The sequence below is a fragment of the Crocuta crocuta genome, unplaced genomic scaffold (genome assembly GCF_008692635.1).
Source record: "Crocuta crocuta isolate KB4526 unplaced genomic scaffold, BGI_CrCroc_1.0 scaffold233, whole genome shotgun sequence".
Classification (NCBI taxonomy): Eukaryota; Metazoa; Chordata; class Mammalia; order Carnivora; family Hyaenidae; genus Crocuta; species Crocuta crocuta.
Window position 1 is genome coordinate 1,757,391 of NW_027529526.1, and position 14,245 is coordinate 1,771,635.

Consider the following 14,245-nt stretch of genomic DNA (forward strand, 5'->3'; position numbering starts at 1 on the left):
GAGTTGAGAGCTTGGTTTGCATTTTGTTGACTAATCTCCACTAGAATTAAGGAGAGGTGGATGTATCTTTGTCATCAAATACATCATAACAAATTAGCCATTTGTTAATTCATAAAAATGCATTGTGCAACTGCTTTATTCATTAAATATATGTGTATTGAATGGATGGATGGATGGATAGATGGGTAGATGGTGGATGATGGATGGGTGACAGATTGATGGATGATGAATGAGGAGACCTAGGTTCTGGTTCACAATATCACTCACCAGATGGGCATATGAGCCAGGATTTTTTCAGTTACAAGTGACAGAAACCTTAATCTAAGTGACTTAAGTGGAAATTTTATTTTATTTTATTTTATTTTATTTTATTTTATTTTATTTATTTTTTAGTGCTTATTTATGAGAGAGAGACAGAGACAGACCATAAGCAGGGGCGGGGGCAGAGACACAGAATTGGAAGCAGGCTCCAGGCTCTGAGCTGTCAGCACAGAGCCCGATGCGGGGTCTGAACCCACAAACCATGAGATCATGAACTGAGCCGAAGTCGGACACTTAACCTACTGAGCCACCCAGGTGTCCCCATTAAGAGGAAATTTTCAAAAGAAATGTGGTGACTTATATATCTGAGAAATTATCAAGAGTACCAAGGTCCCATGTATCTTGCAGCTCTGGCTTCTTCTGTTCTAGCTGCATCTACAGATGGTCTTGCCTCCACCTAGAAGCCAGTTTCACAACCAGGAGCTGCATGCATACATTCTTCTAGCTTTGCAACACCAAAGGAAAGAGTGCATTGCCCCCAAGAGTTCTACAAAAAGTCCCCAAGAGCATCCTCACTGGGCCAGGTTGGGTCATGGGGTCATCTCTGGGCAAATTCTCTGGCCTGGAGGGTGCAGCACGGACTGGCTGGGTCCGAGTCTAGAAGCGATGGTAGCCCCAGTGAAACACATAGACTGAGCGAAAGCAAGGTGGCATTCCACATTCCCAGAAGATGAGGGAATGGACACTGGACTGGAGAGGCAAAACCCAGCCAGATGGCCTCTCATGGGGCAACTACATTCCTCTGATTGTCCTCACAGCACAGGCTTTATGTGATGGGAAAACCCTTTGACAAGGTGAGTGGTTCTTCTTTCTACTTATCATTTATTAGTAACCACCATGGCTCCTCCTCCTCTTAAAGCCTTCCCCAGTATCGTGGCCTCCAGGCTCCTCCCTTTTCTGATCTAGGCCATCTAACCTTTCATGCCATCCGACTCATCATCAAGTGTATCTGGAGCGGTAAAAAGTACCTACAACTTCGGGGCACCTGGGTGGCTCAGTCGGTTGGGCGTCCAACTTTGGCTCAGGTCATGGTCTCACGGTTCGTGGGTTCGAGCCCCGCGTCGGGCTCTGTGCTGACAGCTGGCTCAGAGCCTGGAGCCTGCTTCGGATTCTGTGTCTCCCTCTCTCTCTGACCCTCCCCTGCTCACACTGTCTCTGTCTCTCTCTCTCTCTCAAAACTAAATAAAACATTAAAAATTTAAAAAAAAAAAGTACCTACAACTTCATCAGGCCCAACAAAGATATATGGCAATGAGTAAGACTCTCTTTCTACACGGGAAACTCCTGATCTAGTCAGTGATCAATCTCCTTGCATTGTTCTCTAATAGCTCTGCATGTAAATCTAATCTTATCTCCAAAACAAAACTGCCAGCTCCTTGGGCAAGGCCATACCTCATCCTTCTAGGTCACTCCTGTCCCTCCAGGCTATATCACCTGAGTATCCTGGGCCCTGTCCTGGGCCCTTGGAGCTCCCGTCAGTGAATGATTGGAAGCCCTACCCCGTAAGTCCCAGCTTTCTTTCTAAAGGATCCCGATGCTCCTAGAAGCCAGGTCAGTCCTTCTTTTTGCTACCTCACACCATGTGCCTTGCTTCCCACACCCTCGGTCACCACATTGCTGGCACCTTCACCTACAGCTTAGCATGTCTTCCGTTCTTGGCTTCTAAAGTCATTCGGGCTGCGTGGCCCTGGCTGTCCTTTGGATCTAGCCATCTGCAAGCTGAGGAGAGAAAGGATCTTTCCTTGCAAGGCTAGAAACAGGGTGGCAGCTTCATGATCTGCTCTGTGTTAGTCAATAAATATGTGGTAAGCATCCACTGTTCTGCACCCAGAACGTGTGCTAAGGAAGTTGGTGAATGGGCAGGCAGGGCTCTGTCCTCCAGAAGCTCACAGACCAGAAGGAAAGACTACAGGGCCCTCACCGAACCCTGGGAGAGGGAAGCTTCTCATGCTCCACAGGGATCCCTTCCATCTACTCATGGGAATGGGGAGGACAGGGACTTGTCTTGGTTCAAGTACCCCTGGTGGCTTGGTTATGGTGCAAGGGGGCGGGAAGGGAAGGAGAGGAGTGACCCCCATGATGAGCTATGCAAAATGGTCCTTTTATGTCATTTGTCAGTCAGGTCTCTGGTCTTAGCATATGGACCCAGACTCATTCTCCTTCCACTGACTGCCAGGGAGGTATTGGGGGAGCAGCTGGTCACATGCTGGGGCATCTTAACTTTGACCTCAGCTGTTCATTTAAGGCAGCCAATCAGGGCTCTCCTGGGGGTAACTGTATGCTTCTTGCTTGCACCAATATGCCCACACCTGCAGTGGGTATGCTCTGAACCCCTTGCCTCATTTATACTCTTCCATCACCAAGCACAGGCCTCTGTGCTGGGGACCAGCTTGCAGAAAACTGATCAAAAAAGTGAAATGAAGCAAATCTAATTGAACCGTGCCAAACTGAATGGCCCTCTCCTAGGCACATAACAGACAGAAGGTGATCTTTTAAAAAGAAGGAACATTTCCTCATCCATCTGCTCTTCATTGAATAGCCCTTGAATTCTTTTGGAAGGTGAGCATTTCTCTGGCATATGACTCTTCTCTCCTTTGCTTTGAACTCAGAGGTAAAATTGCTCCCAGGATCTCAGTCCCCTTCTCTCTGCCCCCACCTCTTCTTTCTGACATTAAAATCAGTCTCTGCCTTTCATATCCACATGGGAGGGGGTAGGGCTCTGCTAATGAATGTTTGAGAAGCCCTTTGAGATCTTGGATGAAAGGCACCTTATAAAATACAATTAAAAATAATAGGGGTAATTACTAGCTGGGTTAGTCCCTGTAGGTTAATTAGAGAGTTTTCCTCTGGCAGGTCCTGATTTTGTGCAGAAACACATGGGTTCAAAGGGCAAAACTGATATGAGATTTCAAGGGCCACTCTTATGCTTCCTATATTCCAGGATCATGCGCTGGCATCTTTTTTTGAAATCTGAGGAGCATTGCAGCAGGCCAGAGCTGGGAAAGATCTTCCAGATGCTCTGTCCAACTTCCTTGGTTTGCTGATAAAGTCCATGAGGCCCAGAGAGGTAATGGGACTGGCTCCAAGTTGCACAGTAAGGGTGGCACAACCACAGCTCTGGAGGTACAGTCCCTGGACACCCCAGAGGGGGTGGAGGCAGGAGGTCCTGTCACCAGACCTAATCAGTAATGCACCCTATCCAATCTGTGCAAACTGGTGACCTGCTATTGCACAGTAGAGCATCGGAATAAGAGACTGAGCTTGAGTTCAAATTCTAGCTCTGACACATATGACAGACGGTGGCTGGCAAGTGAGCCTCAGTTTCCTCAGGCATAAAATGGGAATAATACCTGCCTCAGAGGTTGCTGGGAGGTACAAATAAGCAAGGCACACAGAAGCACCTGGTTTGGAGCATGTATTTAGTCAATGCTGCTTGAATGTGTGCTGTAAGAATGAGTCTCGGCAATGCTAGGGCTTGACCTAAAGTCCTTGCTTTCCACACCTATGTTCAGTCCAAATAATGAGCCCCTATTATGTGCCTAACACTGTGCTAAGCTTTCCAATACTTTGTTTCAGTTAATCATCACCAGCCCCCCATGAGGTTAGCTGTGTGAAATTAAGGTTCAGAGAGGTTAGCTAACTCATCCAAGGTCACACAGCTGCAGAGGAGGCAGGACTGGAACCCATGCTCTCTGCCACTATGAACACTGCCTTCCTTTGTAGGGGGATAAAAGGCACAGACACTGTTGTAACCACACTGGAGCCCCGGAAGGATTTCCTGCTGTGATAGTGGAGAGAAGTGATGGAGGGCGTCGGGGAACAGGTATAGCCTAAGAGGACCCACTGAAGCTTAGTTTTTAAGGTTATGAAAATTAAACTCTTCTCCTTAACCAGTATTTCTTTATTTTGGGCATCTGCCTTGATGCCAGAAGTCAAATGATTTCCCTTGAGAAAAACAGTAGCTGTAACTGAATTTAGGATCAAGACATCTAGATTCAGGTCTTGGGTCTGTTTCTTAGAAACCGTGTGACTTTAGCCAAGTTTCTTAACTTCTCCATCTTTGGAGTCTTGTCACGTGAGATCTTTAAAGGCTCAAGTGGCAGAAGCACAAAACTACTTGGTCAATTGCAACCTCCTTTACAAGTGAAAATCGTTACTATTGCCGTTCATAGTTTAGCAGATTTTCAGAGTGTTGCAGGAGGGGTCTGGAATTCCTAGGGCCTGCAGGAAAACTCACTCAGCATTTGTCTCCAAAAGATAGTTGAGAGCGTTCATAACTCTAAGCTCAGATTATTTGGTTGGAAGAGAGCATTTTAGGGGACCGGTCCTTTGAGATTCAATTGTACATTGTAATGGGTTCCATTTATTTGAGATTTCAATTTATTTCCCAGCTGAGCCCCAAGATCAGAACCTGCTGTGTGACATTTTCTACTTCTGTGTGTGAAGAAACTCAGCCCCTATGAAAGGCTGCTGGATGAGGCCAGCAAAGGAGGAAGAAGCTGACCTTGAGTCGTGAATCATCCTCCGTAATTTCCTCATCAATCAAGCCTTTCACAATACTTCCTAGAAACTAGAATAGCCAGGACTATATTCTTCTGAACTATTCTTTCAGGATGGGTGATGTTGAGTCATCCTCTCTAGTGATTTCCAGGGTAGACCAAGAGAATGATAGCATCTCAGACTACCAGAGCTAAAGGGACAGAGAAGNNNTCTAGCATTTGGGCCTTCTGGGGAGACAGTCATCTAACACTCCCAGTGATGGGGCACCCACTTGTTCACTTTGCCAGACACTTGCTAAAAGCCTCCCTATCTCTAGCCATCATCTATCTTGATGGAATTCTCACTCACTGCTCAAGGGTCTGTCCTCTGGAACCGCAGGGACAGGTCTGCCCCTCTCCAACACCACTGGTAATGTGTCAACCCGGAGACATGACCTGAGACTTCCCAAGACTAGATTTCCCATGTTAGAGGGATGAGGTGATACAGACAAAAGTACCTGGCTTTAGAGGTCAGAAAGAAAAGCTTACATTCAAATCCCAGTTCAACAACTCATTAGCTGCATGACTGGGAAATTTACTTCACTTCTCTGAAACGTATTGTCTTATCTTTAAAACAAACAGTTATCAATACCTTCTTGGATTGTTATAAGGATTCGAACTAACATATAGCAAGTGTTTGCACGTAGTGGGCATTCAACAAGCAGTAGTCTTTATGTGGCAAGATCCATTCATTTTTAAAACATTTATCGAGGGCTTACTTTGTCCCAGGCACATTGCTGGGGGCTGCCCACAAGGGGGCAGAAAGAGAATAAATTTTGTTGTCACAAACCTGGGTTTTAATCCAAGCTCTACCATCTACCAATCCCATAACCTCAGAAAACGGACTGACTGAAGCCTCTTCATCTCCCCCCTGCACAGGTATTCCTGAGCCTCACCTGTCTCATCTTGGCCAAAGGGTGTGGTGGGGATTAAATGATATAAAGCATATCAAGCACTGAGCCCAGTACCTGGTTCAGTATGGAGGCTCAGTAACTGCCTTCCATATTGAAAGTCAAAGATACTGAGTACATGATGGAGTTAAGGCAAGGCTCAGCTCAGGCATGGCAATGGATATATTATTATATGGAATTTAAAGTAATCTTATCTAATTTTATAGTTCCCAATGTGGACTCTGGACTGCTTCTTTTTTCTACTTATTTTCCCAGGGGAATAGATTCTTGAATATACAGGGACAAAATCCTTTAGCTTTGTTGTGTTGTGGACACCCATGGGAATCTTCTACATAAGCATGAAAGCTGTACCACTCAGCTAGATATAGTCTCAACTAAAGAAGAGTCTAGCTATGTCTCTGACTCTTAAGAAGTTTAATTACGTTAAGGTATGAGTGGCTGGTAGCTGCAGGTTTCCAGAGAGAAGACTCCCAGCCTCCACTGAGACTCATGGTGACAAATTCTAGCCATCCTTGAGATTAGAAGGTAATCAGGGCTGGGGCTCAGGGCTAGCTATAGCTTCTGTTCCAAGCAGAGAAACAAAGGCAGAAGAAGTTCATCCATGTAGACAAGGACAACATAAGGGGAGGGAGTGGGTGGAAGAAGAAAACTCTGTAGATACCAGGGCACCTGGGCCTGCAAGCACCAGGCTAAGCCAGCACTGGGACCTCTGAGCCCATTCCCTGGGAGTCATGCCTGGCTTGGGAACTGACCAGGGCTTGGTCTACCACTTCAGGGTCTCTGTGGAGCTGAGGAAGGCAGCAGCTGACAGAGACAACACTACTAATCCTAGTCTTTCTCTCCATTTGAGCCACCGGATGCCTGCTGGGGGAAGCCAGTGGAGGAGAAACGAAGTTTGATGTGGTTGCTATTCCAGAACACCCAGGCAAAGTGCCCATCCTTGTAATGTTCAGCATGGTGACTATAGTTAATAATGCTGCATTGCATAGCTCAAAGTTGCTAAGAGGATATTAAAAGTTCTCATCACAAGAAAAAAAATTCTTAACTATGTATGATGATGAATGTCAACTAGACTTACTGTGGTGATCATTTCAGAATATATACAAATACTGAATCATTATGTTCTATACCTGAAACTTACAATGTTATATGTCGATTACATCCCAATAAAAAAAAATATTTCTTAAAAAGTGCCTATCTTACTTCTGCTTTAGACCATATGATAAAGAAAAGCCATGGTTCTCAACCTCGTGGGTTTTTTGGGGTTTTTTTTTTAACTTTATTTATTTTAAGGGCAGGGGCAGAGAGAGAGAATCCCATGCAGACTCCATGCCTCGCCTGGAGCCTGACACAGGGCTTGATACCATGACCATGAGATCATGACCTGAGCTAAAATCAAGAGTCGGACACTTAACTAATGGAGCCACCCAGGTGCCCTGGTTCTCAGCCTCTATAACCTGGGGTCTTGCAGACATGTAGATTCTGATTCTGTGGGTCTGGATAGACCCCCAAATTCTGCATCTCTGAAAAGATGATGCTGACGCTGTCCTGAAACTCTCTGCCTAGGAAATATATCACAATGTTAGAAAAAAATCATTACAAATATGCGCCATCCCCAACCATTAAATGCAACCTGCCCATACCCAGCAGCAAGAGATGTTATAAAAAATATTTTTCCAGAATCGTCCCTCTGTCTGACACATTTCTTGTGCTACTTCTCCTAGCTCTGAGGTGCCCTGGCTTTTTTCCCCAGCTCCCTGTTTCGGGCCCTCCTCCTTTTAAGTGACATACCCAGATACTCCTTGGGTCCCTTCTCCCCTGTACATGAGTCCCTCTTTCATGATGGCACCCTCAGTCTGAGGGGGTCTGTGACATGACTGTGCTGGCAGTGGTTATGATCATGCCCCATTCTCCCACCACCACGCATACCTGTTTACAAAGCACTTTCAGGTCTGCTAGGGCACTGTCACCCTCACAGACAGAGGAGACAGGCTCAGAGTTACTGTCATTCAGCCAGAAATGTACAGAAGCAGAGTTCCATGGGACTCACTGCCCTGCCTCCACCATGGCCACCCGAAATTAGAGCAATGATCAATGACCAGCTAGCTCTTTCTGTTCCTTTATTATGGTAAACCCTTCCTAGCCCTCCTCAAACTGACTTGACATCTTCTTAGTCTTACTTGTTGATTTGGACATCTCTGAGTCATTGCCAGATGCAGACATGTGTTCAAGGAAATGTTAATTTATGTTCCAAATGTCTGAAGACAATCCATCTGTAGCTATAGTCAGTAGAGACAGAAGTACAGGTTCTTTCCAACAAGTCAGCCCAAGCACAGCAGAGGGGGAAGAGGTATCAGAGGGAGACAGGGTCCCTAGGTGTCTCCCCTCTCCCCCGTCTCAAAGTAATATCTTAAAGTCCCACAAAGAGACATTTTCTAATTCTCAAGGACCTAGAAAAACCACAAAGCATGACAGTATGTGGTCGGCCCAACAGCAGGACCAGTCTGACTCACAAGGCATCTGGGCATCCTGGGAAGGTTCCTAAGTGGGTTGGAAATCTCTTATGCCCCACTTCACATACCCCAGGCCCACCTTTTTTTGTTTTGTTTTGTTTTGATTTTATTTTTTTATTTACTTATTTTACAAATAGTTTATTGTCAAGTTGGTTTCCACATAACACCCTCAAGGTCCATCCATGTTGCTACACATGGCCAGATTTCACTCTTTATCATTGCCCAGGTCCACCTTTTAAATCTACCCATTGCTGTGGCAACCAGCTGTACACCAGCTGTGCAGAATATCTCCCGCTTTCTGCCAGCTTGTACTGTGAGATTCTGGGCAATTTCTTAACCTCTCTGGGTCTCAGGTTCACTGTCTAGAAAGGGGGGATGGTGATGGCACTCACTTCATATGGTAGCGAGGATCATACGAGTCAGTAAGTGTAAAGGACATATAGCAGTGCCTGGCACAGAGTAAGAATTATTTTTTAAAAAATAGGCATTGCTATTATTATAACTCACGATTACTTCATCTTTATTCTTACTCTAACCAAGGGCTGAGTGCTTGAAGAGGAAGCCTGGGCTTCTTAGTGCTGCGTCTGCTGATTTGGAGCCTGACTTGCCATGGATGGGAGTTGACGTCAGCCCTCAGGCCTGAGGGGTGGGAGAAGTGGGACAGGAAGGACAAGAATTGCCATTTACTGAAGGCCCAGAATCTCAGAGAACTCACAACACCTCAGAGAGAAGGTATTCTTACTACCTCCCTGTTTAGACGTGAGGGAACTAAGAAAGGCTGGAGAATTCGCCTGAGGTCACGTGGCCAGGAGTGGCTGACCAGGCCTGACCCACCAAAGTGGCACCCGATACCTGGGGCCACCATGTGAGGCTGCAGAGGTGACAAAGAAAAGGGCACGTTTCTACTGTTACCTGACTGACACTGTCCAGGAAGAAGAGGGAGGTGGGAGCGAGGTGCCCTCAGAAGCCACAGGGGGTCACCTGTCAGGGCTCTGAGAGGAGGGGGGCCTGAGCACTGCTTCCCTACAGCATGACAAGGGGGCTGAGCTCCAGATGAGGTGAGCAGGGAGGAGGAGGTCTGGGCCCGGAGTCAGGACCTGAACTTCAAGCCTGGCTCCCTGGGCCAATTCTGGCACCCAAGACAGGGTCTGCCAGGCAATGGGTGCTCCATGATTACTGCTGAACAAATGGATGAATGAACCAACGAATGAATAACATAAGCTGTGCTCTCAGAGAGATTCCAACCTGGAGGACACACTCGTTATCATCGGCATAGAGCAGCTTGTGCTGTGTCAACCCGCCAGGGCAGAGCACAGGGGGTGTGAATTCAGCCCAGGAACGTGCCCCCTGTGAACTGGCATGTATTCCGAAAAGGGAACTTGAGCAGGCCAAAAGGTCAGAGGGGTTCCAGGAGGCAGAGAAGGGGCCTTTGTGCACAGAGGCTTAGAGGCAGGGGCAGTTTAGCATTTGAAAGGCATGTGAGCTATAGTGTCAGATACAGTGCGATCCTTATATCCTAGAACACATTTTGCTCTCGCCCCTTCCATTCCATTCTCCCACAGTGCAAGTCTACACTGCGCAGTTATCTGTAAACGGGCAGGTGCCCAGCATCTCAGCACTAGTTTTCTAAAGTCCAGCCTCATGCAAGGAGCTGGTTTCATAAGGAGACCTGTCAGCTCCCAGGCCCCAGGGTCGGCTCTGTCCAGCAACCATAACAGGGCCTGAGGCCAAGCCAGCCCTCAGTTGAAACTGAACCCCCGTCTGGGACCAGACCTCTGTCCTCCTCCTGGGTGCCCAACCCACCACCACAGCCTTCACACACACCCTCCCAGGCCAGCTCCTCCCTGGCTAAATCCCACTTCCCTCTCCCCACCCTGCCCTGTGCAGACACTGACAGCAGAAGCTGGAGGAAACCAGACAGGCAGGCCTTGCCAGGTAGCAGCCAGGCCCTAAGGAATCAAGGAAGAAGAGGGTGACATGGAGGTCACGGGGGCTCCCTGAAGCCAGAAAGACGTGTGGAGGAGCTGCTCTCTGTTGGAAACTAAAGCGAGAGCAGTGAGAGGCCCTTTTTGCTCCCCAACAAATGTTCCTGTGAGAGTTAAGAGAGTTATAGTGGCCATAATGAGCCCTTATGTCTTTATAGGGCTTTACAGTCTATAGCCCGTGTTGACACGAGGTATATATTCTAATAGAGGAGCAGCGATAAGAGTGGAAGCCCGGGGCTCACCCTCCGTCACACGGCAGCAGGCGGCAGGGCCAGGGCCAGGCCACTGCTCTGACCCCAGGGACTCTCAATGGCTGATGTGTGCTGAGTAGCGGCAGACCCTGCTACCTGGGGGACTTGGAGGTCAGGACCAAGCTTCAGAGGCCTTGTGGGATTCCAGGGATGGAATGGCCTGATGAAAGGGATGACCATCATGTGCACGTTCTTGACAAAGAGCCTTTCCCATGTGCTAAGTACTCACTGGAGTCTTTGAGTACCTCAGGCCCACTCTGTAGGGGGATATCACCCTTCCACTGAGGTAACTGAGGGTTAGTGAGATTAAACAACTTAACTGTTAATAAGGTTCAGTTAATTCATAATGACTGTTAGGACCAGGATTTGAGACCAGGAATGACCATTCCAGAGTTTGCTTTCTCCGACACTGCCCTACACTGCCACCCATGAATAACCTTCCAGAAAGAACATGGCTCCCCTTGGCTATCCCACTTTAAGTTGGACCTTTTCCCAAACTTCACTTACTGGGCCCCCTGCAGGCTAGCCAAGGGTTATATGATCCCCACAATAATCATTGACTGCCACCTAGTGGTGCCATGTGGAATGTCACATTTCTATCCCTTCGTCAGATTTTTGTGATGTTCAATGCTTATCCTCAGTGCCTACAACAGTGCCTGGTACAAAGTAGACATTCAATAAACGCAATACACGTTTATTGAATGAACTTTAGTGAGCCTTAGAGAAAAAAGACATACCAACTAGGAAGACTAAAGCATTGCTTGACCCAACTTTTTCATTTCCTAGAAATTCCCCAGGCCCGTGTTTTATGTTCTCTGACGGCAGATCTGAAGGAACAAAGGACCAGATGTAGAAAGAAGCTGGCTATCTCCAGTCAGTTGGACCTGATTGCAGGACCTGACCACACAGCTTCTAGAAGCCCTAGAACTCCCATCTCCATGATCCTCTTTCTTTCTGAGGAACTAGCCCTTGACTGAGCAAGAGCAGTTTGACCTGATATGCAAAGGAAAGGGAAGACGAGAATTCAATAAGCCTTTACTTTCCTTCTCTTCTAGGACAGTAGAAAGTCAGCTCAGGGGCTCCTGGGTGGTTCAGTCAGTTAAGTGTCCTGGCTCAGGTCGTGATCTCATGGGTTCGTGGGATAGAGCCGTGAATTGGGTTCTCACCTCCCAAGCCTGCGTGGGATTCTCTCTCTCTCTCTTTCTCTCTCTCTGCCCCTCCCTTGCTTATGTGTGCTACACACACACACACACACACACACACACACACAAATAAATAAATGAACATTTTTTAAAAAGTCAGCTCAGCGCTGCCTTGAAGCAGGAGGTCCTTCCTAGAGCCCCAGCTCTGAAATGAACTTCTAGTCTTCCGGCTAGGGAGAGCCCTGTAGAAGTTGCTGCTTTATTTGGTGTTATCAAGAGACTGAGAAGCCATGTGATTTCCTCTGCAAGGACTGTAAACAACCATAACTGGATGAGAAAGGCACAGCGCTCTCACAAGGGAGTCTCCTGCTTCGTGCCCTCCTCGCCTCTCCTCAGATTGACTTCTCTTTCCTTCTCTGAAGCTTTGTGACTGCTATTTCCTCCATCCAGCCAGTTCAGGCCAACCTTGATCCATTTTTCCCCCAGCACCCCATGGCGGGGCCACTATGCATCAACCATCGTTCTGATTATACAGCCATAGTCTTCCGGCCCGGGTCAAGAAGAGACAAGAGACTGGCTAGGCCCGCTCTCCAGCGGAGTTTTTTATAGAAAGGATCCTGTAACCCAGTGGCTTTTCTGTCCTTGCTCCAACCCCAGCTTATTCTGCTCCCGTGTTCCTGGACGTGGCGGTGACTCTGTGTCACCACGGCCTGCTCCCCCATCCCCTCAAAACTCAGACTCCCAAATTGCACAGTAATTGAGAAACAAACCTAAGTCAACTACAGAAGAGTTCCATTTCCCACATGGACTGTGCTTCTTAAACGTGAAAACTTTAAAGGAGGCTGTACCCTGTCACCTGTCCTTTGCCTCCATTTCGGTTTGCTCTTCCTTTGGCAGGTGTTTCTCACAATTAGACTAAAGTCCCCTGCCTACACCGGCTCCCCAGTCCTCGCATTTTGAAGTGATTTGCTCAGTCGCTACTTCACTCACGCTTGCAGACACAAATGCGTATGCTTTAAAAATATTTGCTGAGCATTGGGATCAGGCAGTGTCCCAGGCACCGAGAGTCAAAGATGTGCTCATTATTCTCAAAGCACTCCCAGTGCAATAGGAAAGAAATATGTCCTCGGATGCTTAAAGTACTATGTGATCACAAATAGGGACATATTTGTGGCTGTGTGAGCAAAAGATAGACCCAAATTAAATTAGTGTTAGCAAAAATTAGACATTATTGGTGCCAACAACTGAGATTCAGCAAGAGACTCTGGCTCGAGGCATGGCGGGATTCAGAGTTCAGATGATATCATCAGAACATCCCCCCCCTCCCCTGCCTTGTTTTCATGGCATCTGCCTGGCTTTCAGCTGCTGGTGATGCCCCATGGAGCAGAATGAGAAGCGGCTCAGGTACAGGGATGGGCCACACACCCCCAAAATATAACTGTGCAAGTTCCCATAGCGAAATTAGCTACACACACATACTCACACACCCTCACACACACACACACATGCACACACCCCACACTTTACAGTGAAATTGTTCTTTATAGGGGCTTTCTAAATGACATTGCTCTACGTCCTCAACTCTAATGAAAAGAATTCATAACATGAGGTTAGGGGCCAGGGAGGGGGGGCCTAGACTGATGAGTTTATCACAGTGATGAAAAGTGGAGTCTCTGGGAGCCATTAAGGACCTGACAGATGAGAATCACTTTGGGATCATATCTGACCTTGGAGAGAGCCCTATCTGAGGTCTCCACTCTCTTTGGTACAGAACATATCCAAGGGGGTAGGGGGAGGGCACATGAGGGATAGAGGCCTCCACGGGCACCAGGGGTTTCTTAGTTTTATTTTCATCACACCTGCATCTCATTTTACAGATAAGGAACTGAGACCAAACAGTGCCACAATTAATAATGATCAAATCAGAAATACACTATATATTATGAAATATATAATAGTTGGATGTTTCGTGCACATATATCAAAACATCATGCAGTTGTTTTTCTCGTAGAAATATGGCTAGAGATTTATATTTTCATTTGTATTCTAAATATTCTCTCTGCAGCCTGCGGGACTTTTCTGAAGCACAGAGCTGATAAAGTTAATTCCTTGCTTAAATTCCTTATATGGATCCCCTTTGTTCTCAGAAGGAGATTCATATTTCCTAGTATGGCTTCTAGAAGATAGAGTTTTAGGACAACCCAAAGGTCAGAAACCTAAAAGAAGAGCCCCATGAAACATTGGGACCTCCAAAGACTAAACCTTCAGTGTATTTCTCGTAGTGAGAACTAAAACCACCAAGAAATTGCTTGATCAAGTTTGGCTTCTCTTTTGAGAAGAAAAATTCTCAGAGGGGCTGCACCAGCTTACATTCTCACTAGCAGTGTAGGAGGGTGCCCATTTCTCCACATCCTTGCCAGCATCTAGAGTCTCCTGATCTGTTCATTTTAGCCACTCTGACTGGCATGAGGTGGTATCTCAGTGTGGTTTTGATTTGTATTTCCCTGGTGAGGAGGGATGCTGAGCATCGTTTCATGTATCTGTTGGCCATCTGGATGTCCTCTTTGGAGAAGTGTCTGTTCAT

General features: G+C 47.0%; 1 protein-coding gene across 1 annotated transcript in view; it reads left to right on the forward strand.

Moving 5' to 3' along the window:
- Positions 1-14,245, forward strand: part of MRGPRX2 (MAS related GPR family member X2) — a 44,349-nt gene that overhangs the window by 24,303 nt on the left and 5,801 nt on the right. The window contains 1 exon segment of the mRNA XM_077761073.1: positions 12,148-12,237. Within this exon segment, the coding sequence (XP_077617199.1) occupies positions 12,148-12,237 (90 nt within the window).